At 35.7% G+C, this 8,515-nt stretch overlaps 1 protein-coding gene across 2 annotated transcripts; it reads right to left on the bottom strand.

The window, feature by feature from the left end:
- Positions 1 to 732: 732 nt before the first annotated feature.
- LOC104086454 (glutamate receptor 3.7) lies at positions 733 to 5,874 on the bottom strand. 2 transcript variants are annotated; one of them, XM_009590706.4, is made up of 6 exons: positions 5,272 to 5,874; positions 2,717 to 4,062; positions 2,272 to 2,549; positions 2,128 to 2,159; positions 1,581 to 1,987; positions 733 to 1,275 (listed from the first exon to the last, which is right to left on the bottom strand). In XM_009590706.4, the coding sequence occupies exons 1-6, from the start codon at positions 5,525 to 5,527 to the stop codon at positions 871 to 873; spliced, it is 2,724 nt and encodes a 907-aa protein (XP_009589001.1). In that variant the 5' UTR covers positions 5,528 to 5,874; the 3' UTR covers positions 733 to 870. The 2 variants fall into 2 exon arrangements, with proteins under 2 accessions (XP_009589001.1, XP_009589002.1); XM_009590707.4 differs by having other exon boundaries at positions 2,717 to 4,054; positions 5,272 to 5,475.
- Positions 5,875 to 8,515: the final 2,641 nt, after the last annotated feature.

Genomic DNA, 8,515 nt, shown 5'->3' with positions numbered 1-8,515 from the left:
CTAAACACAGATATATGGTCCCCAACTTACATCATAGTCAACCTACATATTTGGCCCCATATCTCTATGAAATTATCAGGGCAAGTTGAGTTTTATTATCTCTCTCCACCATTATTTTGACAACGAAGTATTAGCGCCTGATTACATATTTGTCTAAGTCAACTTTATTCTTCTTTATATAATCTTATTATATTCGAGAATCTCCTTGACCTTATGAGCTAGATATTCATTTGTCACCTAACTTTTTGAAGAATGCATATAATATAATAATATAGGTAGGCAATATAAATTAGAATAGCCTCCTCTTTGTTCGTTATGGTATGTGTTGTGAAAGTACTAATGCAGTTAGCGAAGTCAAGTTCACCAAAATCAAGGCAGATTGGAACCAGCAGCTGAGGCAAAATATTTGCTAAGGATTCAAAAAAAAAAAGTTAAAAAATTAAAAGAGATTGTGGCTAGTAAAAATTGAACCAATAACCTCACAAAAGTTGTGAACTCTCTCGACCACTAAACTATGCTCTTGGACTGTATCAAGAATATTCAAAATATAATATATAGAGGTACAAAACGAATTTTTACTTATATGTAAACTTTTCCGGCGAAGGGAGTGAACCCCCTTCCGCCCTCCTAAATCCGCCCCCGTTTGGAACATGCCTAGTTAGATTTGTAACACCTCTTTATGTTCAACTGAAACTTAGGTTTCAATCTGATTAACAGACTTTAATCAAGCCATTCAAGATAATTAAATATTTGTCATTTGGTATAGCCATTTGTACAAGACATATACAGTTGGTGAGATATATTAGCATTACTATCTAGCAATATCACTAAATTTCAATTACATAGAGAATCCACTACCATAAGGAAATATTAGGCTCCACTTGTTTGAGGCTGAGAAGTATCATGAGCAAAAATTCTTTTAATGGCTTCTTCCTTCTCATCAATGAAGTCAAAGAAACTGTAGATAACCTGTGAACATCTGGTGTTTGAGGGAGAAGAAGGGTCGGCGTGCTTTCTTTTGTATCTCATATATTGGTGAATAGTTCTGAATAAGAAGACAAGCAGAGCAAGGAGAGTGACAGCACCAGATAAAAGATAGAGTGCCCAAAAGCTGCTCAAGTGGAGTTGGTTAGGCTCTGAATCTCTTCTCCTATCTGCTGGACAACCTAACTTGCAAAACCATTTCTTGTGGATCTCTTGAAGTTTCCCATTCTCGGCCAGTTTCAGGATTGCAGTTGACATGTCTGTAGCTAGAGGAGAATCCTTCTTAAAAGCCTGCATTTCACAGATAGCAAAGAAACATTCAGTTGAAAGTATAAATTGACCATAACCATGCAATTAGAAGAACCGATTCATGTTTTCATCGAAAAATTGAAGTCATTTTGCCAAATTTTCTTGTTATATGTTAATCAATATCCCAACTCCATTTGAAGCTTAGGGGTCTCTAAATTGAAACACTTTTTCGGCTGTTCTGCTACTAGTGGAACAGTCATGATGAAGTCCAAGGTTGTCAATAGGAGGTATGTAAATCAGCAGAAAGTTTAAGTAAAATAAATAGTGCATATGAATAGACCACTTACAAAACCCCATCCGCTCTTAGTAAATGGTCGACCAATGATCCCAAAATCAGTACGATTTTGAAGGAACAACTCTACATATGGAAGTTCATCTACAATAGCCATCACTCCTCCACTTCCTGAGCCACGTCGTAGAGCACTTTCAAATTCTTCTGGGGAGCGTAGAGATATTAGTCTTGATGGAGATATGTTGAGATTGTCTCTCAAATAGCTATAAGCAAATGACCCAACTTGATATCCAATAAAGGAGCTGCTTGTTATCAAACTTTCAATCCCTGTGATGGGTGATGAAAGTTGCTGCACTGTTAGAATGGATGTCAAACTTGCCGTATAGCTTGATGTGATCACCAGGAGTAAGAATAGCCAAACCACCATTACCATTCGACCAAGAGTGCTTACAGTATTTTCTTCTGGAAATTTACAAAGTAAAGTTACTTTGCCTGCTAGAATGATGGCTGATAATATTGCAAGACATAAAAATTGACCGCGATTCCAATTCATATACTAAGATACCATAAAAAGTAGAAATTGGAAATCAAATAATGCTTACGGTTTGTTTTGAAAAGTGTCGAGAAGCTGAACCTGCATAATATTTGTAAAGAGTTAATACGAGACATGTTGGAAAGGGTGTGCAAAAAGTTTAATTAGTATACCAGTATACAAGTAAATATAGAAGGATAACATAGGAACTCACAGGAACATTGTAATTATCTGTCTCTTAGGAGGACCACGGAAATCATCATTGACACGATGCTCAAGTATCCATATGACCACCGCTATTATAAGAAATGAAAGAGCTGTAACACCCCACATTTCCAGTGTAAAAGGTTTGAGGAATACCCAAGCACTTGATTCGGAATTATCAATGGGAGCTACTATGACAAGGCCTGTAGACACATAAGGCTGAGTGAAATCGACCATCCTTGTCCTATTTGTGACAATAGCAATATCTCCAACAGCTGCATCAAAAACCTACAATCTTCAAAAAGAATGAGTTACACTTCTTGTCATTTGCATCAGTAAGCTACAAGTGAATGGCTGCGCAATTTTTTGTATGGAAGGGAAAAATTAGTAAGAAACAAGATACAATTCTTTAGATGGTATTTGAACGGCGAGATTAGCATATATGATATACTCACATCATCTGCAACCATTGTTACAAGCTCATCATAACTTGGATTGGCAAGACCAGTACCAAATGGCTCAAATCTGAAAGGAACATCATAAGGCACAATCTTTCGTGCTTCAAAAAAGAGATCTATGCAATAACCTAGTACTTGGTGGCTGTCATTATTCAACGTCACAAACTCAGGAAAACTGGCTCTTCTAGGAAATCCAATTCTCAAGGGTCTTTCATCATTAGCAATAACCCAACCACGTGGCTTCTCGCTCTTCCCACCAGGCCAAGTTACAATTTTGAGATTCTGATTTATCCTGGTAACGGCCGTTTCTTTGTTTTTGACTGCTTTCGGAGGTGAGATCGAGAGACCAGAAAAATTTGACCAGTAGCCAACTGTGTGAATTTCCTGTTGCACAATGTTAATGACTTCATAACCACTACCAATAAGATTTCTATCTGGAGTGAAATGAATCTTTCCTGTCAAGCCAGTGAAGTTTGTTTGTGATAAGATATTCATTAGAAGTTCTCCACTATCAAATACTTTGAGTTTCCCAAGCTGTAGTTTACCACTTGTTGTACCATTTAACATACTGCTGAGAGAAAAGCTTACGTTGCCTCCCTGTTGAAGTAGGTTATCAACTGAACGTGCAATGACCCACACAGTATCATAAGCATAAAGACCATATGCAGTCAGTCCTGATCGAACCGACTCATTCTGCTGCAATTTTCTCCAGCGAGACAAAAACGCCCTTTTCTGGGCAGTTTGTGGAATATAGGGACGAAGACCAACTACACCTTCAAGAGTGCTTAGATAAGATCCGTTTTTCAGGGAGAAAGAATCTATAGTAGTAGAAAACCAATCTGTCATAAGCCACACATAATCGCTGCGAGTCATTTTCAGCTTCTGGATTGCGTCGAAGAATCTTAATTGGGAGTCAGGATTGATATGCACAACAAAAACACGAGGCCCAAACGATTTCGATTGATTTAACACATAAATCATATCACTGAGATTATAATTGATAGGTAATGGTAGCTTATAAGAGATCTTTGACATTTTCTTAGCAAGTGCATCAGTTAAAGCAGCTATTCCATTTCTCCCATAGTCGTCATCCAGAAATATGGCAATGACTTCTTTCCATTCGTAAAAGCAGACAATGTCGGCAACAGCTGCCATTTGGTACCAATCGCTCTGTGTGGTCCGAAGGAAAAATGGGAACTGGAGGGAAGACAGTGTTGGATCAGTGGCAGCATATGAGATAAGAGGAACTTGAAGACCATTAGCAATGAAAGAAATCATATGAGCTATTGCAGAAGACTGTGGACCAATTAATGCCACCACTTGCTTCTCAATTACCTGTAAAGCTGACAAAATGAATTGGAATCATAAACTATGCTGGATAGATTCTTGAACATGAATATCAACTTTAGGACATAATTTCTGTGCCTCCAGATAATGTGTACAAAGCAATCCTTTTTCTTTTTTGTAGTCGTTGACTGGAAAGAAACATTGCAGATCTTATGATGTCTTTAACTTAGAAAATCTGGCATCAGTTTTTCAAGAGAAGATCAATTAATTACAAATGTTCTTAATCTAGTAGAAAATAATATGTAAAAGATGAAATTAATTTTTTGACCTGGTAAGAAAGAAAGATATTGAATGGCTTTTTCGGCGACTTTAAAGAAAATAGCTCTCTCGGTAAAAGAATAACAATTTATTGCAACAACTCTCCCAGAAAAAATTTCGTAATAAGAAGATAAAAAGTTTAACAATATTTTGCTCTTTAGAAAATTAGATGGAAAATGTGACAAGCTGAAGTAGTGAACAAACATGCAAAAAAATTAAGAGAAAAAGAGAAACTGGAAATATTGCAGACAGATGAAGAATTAGAGGGAGATAACAGGGCATCATTCGCTAAGCCTATTGTTCCATAATACCAACTCATTTGAAAACACTTAAAGCACACATGAAAAAAAGGGAAAGACAATGAATTCCAGAAACTAGAACTTAAGCTAAATTCCAAATCTATATTGGTTTACATTTCTTAAATTTTACTTTACGGCGAAGTTAGAAGTTAAACAACATAATTGCTTTACATCTGCTTGTTTGTAAATCTTAAACAATGAAAATCATGGGAGCTTAGTGCATAAAATTGGTTTTCACCTCCTTCATAGACCAACTAAGAATCTCCTGCTTCCATAACCTAGAGAAATCAACAATTCAAAACAAAAAAACAACAATAACAACAACTGCGTCTCAGTCCCAAACAAGTTGGGATCAACTATAAGAATCCTAAGTGACCATGTTACTCCGTATAAACTCGACAACGACTATTGATAGTTAGTGGCTTTAAACTAGTAATCCATTATTGAAAATAGCTAATCAAATATGACTGCTGAAATGTCTCAAAGGTCCACCATAGACAAATATTACTACAAGCTTAGCTTGCGTCAGTATCCAAATAGGTAAAGATAAATTCTGAAATGATTACCACAAGAATTTTCCATTAACAACATGACAAACTACAATTAACCAAAGAGAAGAGTTAAAAATAAGCAGCAAGTAACATGTACCTTCAATGGACCCCTTAAAGACACTGCAATCTGAATCAGCCATAACCAAATTAAATTTAGTTCCATTTAGAGTGCTGGGATCCCCATTGATATCAGAGACTGCTAACTCCATAGCAGTCTTTGCTGCTCTACCAATCACTGAATCAAAACTAAAAACTGCACCAACATTCACAACATTAGGCATTTGACAGTTCCCATGTCTATTTTGCAGTACCCAAATGAAAACAAATAGTGGCACTGCCCCAATAAGCTTCATTTCCACTGTTGCAAAAACACAGAAGAGGGATAAAGTTTGGAACTTTATTCAAGAATCCATATCCATATATATAAGTGATAAACCCTCTTTTGAGTAACTTATTTCAAGCCTGTCAAATCAAGAAAACCAACTTCACTTAAAAAAAATCAGACCCTGGATTTTATAAGGTTCTAGAGTTTGTCTAACTTTAAAGAGCTAGTAATTTTCATGTGGGAAACAAGAGTGACCCATTTTTCTAGACAGTTTAAAATTGAGAAAAACATGATCATATGAACTCTTGAAAATAGTCAAGCAGCCGTAAGAAAATTGGAAAGAGAGAAGCTACAATTTGATGGTATAAAATGAGTTCGCAGCCAAATTTGAGAGAGAAAAGAAAGGTCCCACAAGGGGTAGAAGAGATTGACAATGAATAGAGCTTGAGCCCGTTTGGATTAGTTGATTGTAAATAGCTGATAAGCTTGTAGTGCTGAAAAAAAAATTTAAATACTTATTTGGATAGAAGTACTGAAACTGATAATAAGCAAGTTGATGTGTTTGATTAGAAATGCTGATAAACTATTTTTTTGTTAAAATAACTAAAATACCCTTGAATCTTTTTCAAAAGATTATAAATTAAAATTTTCTTTGTAAAGAAAAGAATTAATAACGAATATGGAATGAAGAGAAAGTTAAGAAATTTATTTTGGGAAAAGTATTTTGTGAATTAGAAAATATTATTAAGGATAAACTAGTAAAAGTGTTGGTCAAACTAAAAGTGCTTATAAGTTGAAAAGCCATAAGTTGGGGGTGACCGGCTTATGACTTATGCCTGATTTTAACTTATAAACACTTGGTTTATAAGCACTTTAAATGTTTATCAAACGCGTAGATAAATCAAAAGGTACTTATAAGTCAATTTGACCAGCTTATAAGCTTACCCAAACACCCTCAACTTGTTTAAAATAAGGATCATATTCCACAAGGGAAGAAGGGAAGGAGGATTAGAGAGAATCTAATCCCTACTATTAGAAGAGAAAAGACATAAAATAATGTATAAACTGACAACATGTAGGATAATCCTCCAGTTGCAATTTTCTAGATATTTTACTCTTTTACCTTTCCTTTTCAAATGCACTAATTGCTAACAAAGAGGAAGTTGTCTCGACGAATTAATGATAGCAGCTACTCCTACAGAAAATAACTTGCACAAAATTCTGCATCAGATTGTCATTGTAGGATGATATGGCCATTTACGGATTATCATGTTTATTTTCACTTTAAATAATAGCCGACAATGCAGATGAAAATTTATTGAGAGCCCGTTCGGACATAAGAAATTTTTCTCTTTTTTTAAAAAATATTTTTACTTTTTTTCTGAAATTAGCGTTGGTTCATAAAATTTTTAATTTTCACTTGAATATGTATTTTAGAAATTTTCAAAAATTTAAAAAACTCCAAAAAAAAATAATTTCAAAATTTTCACTCAAATCACTCATAAAACTTCAAAAATAGCCCAAAATTATATTCATGTCCAAACACAACTCTAAATTTCAAATACCATTTTCACTTGAAAAATATTTTCTCCATATTTTGGAATTTTATAATTCTTATGTCCAAACGCCCATTTAATTTGCACGAGATATGATGTGAAGTAAGAAAAATAACAAAATATCCTTTCAAATCATCTTACACTATAATATGTCGGTTTATTTATTGTTAGTGTATATAGGTCGAAATCGAACTCGCCTACGACATGGAAGGACAGGCTCGGAACATGGTTGAAGATCGATCTCAAGTCCCACCGAGTTAGAACTCGTGGTCAGAATGCCTGCCTTCGAGAACATTGAATCTGTGATCCCAGAATCGACCCCAGCCCCGAACGAGCTCGGAGAAACGTTGTTAGCATAACCAACAAGAGATCGAAATATTTGTGACCGGTCGGATATTGCGACGGAAATCTCGGCACGTATCAACAGAGAACCGGTAATCAGCAAATCAAGGGATTTTTATCTTTTATAGAATTGTACCTAAGTTGGACTCCTCTACTATATAAAGGGGGTTTGATTACTTGTAAAAAGTCATGGTAGCACGTATTCCAAAGTAATACATTATTATTCTCTTTAAGTTTTTATTCTCTTATTTTGATATCAATCGAAATACCTTCGGCTCAAGGGTGGCTAACCTTCCAAGGCTGAAACTGCTCAATTCGTGTGGATTGCATTTATTTTAACATTATTTATTTCAATTGCAATCTGATTTATCATTTTGTGTCAAGTTAATCCATGTATCCTTAAAACCACTTACAAATTCAACTGTGAATAATAATGTATCGCTTTGAAATGCATGTCACAATGTGCTTTTACAAGTAATCAGACTCTCTTTATATAGTAGAGGAGTCCTACTTTATGTACAATTCTATAAAAGATAAATATCCCTTAATTTGCTGATTACCAGTTCTCTATTGATACATGTCGAGATTCCCGTCGTAATATCCGACCGGTCACGAATATTTCGGTCTTCTGTTGGTTATGCTAACAACGTTTCTCCAAGCTCGTTCGGGCTGGGGTCGATTCTGGGATCACGGACTCAATGTTCTCGAAGGCAGATGTTCTGACCCCGGGTTCTAGCTTGGTGGGATATGGGATCGATCTTAAACCATGTTCCGAGCTTGTCCTTCCATGTCGTAGGCGAGTTCAATTTTGACCGTATACAGATAGTCCCCTCATTTTTCGGAGAGTAGACGACGAGAAACGACATGAGCTTCCGATTCTTACTTCGATACCTCACGACATAAACGACAAAAACAGGGGAAACGTCCCGTCAATCAAGTCTTAATGGCATTAAAGGCTTGTTAGTTGCCGGTCGGCCACTCATGGATGCCAACCGTCGCTAAAAACTATAAATTCCCCCTCATTTGTTCATTCTAACTTTACATCCAAATCTTCTACCCTCGTATCTAAGAAATTTCAATATTTCCACTTATATTCTGGTCACTTTGAGATCTTTTAT

The sequence above is a fragment of the Nicotiana tomentosiformis genome, chromosome 7 (genome assembly GCF_000390325.3).
Source record: "Nicotiana tomentosiformis chromosome 7, ASM39032v3, whole genome shotgun sequence".
NCBI lineage: Eukaryota > Viridiplantae > Streptophyta > Magnoliopsida > Solanales > Solanaceae > Nicotiana > Nicotiana tomentosiformis.
The sequence above is the reverse complement of the archived record's forward strand: the minus strand, read 5'-3'. Positions and strand labels throughout refer to the sequence as shown.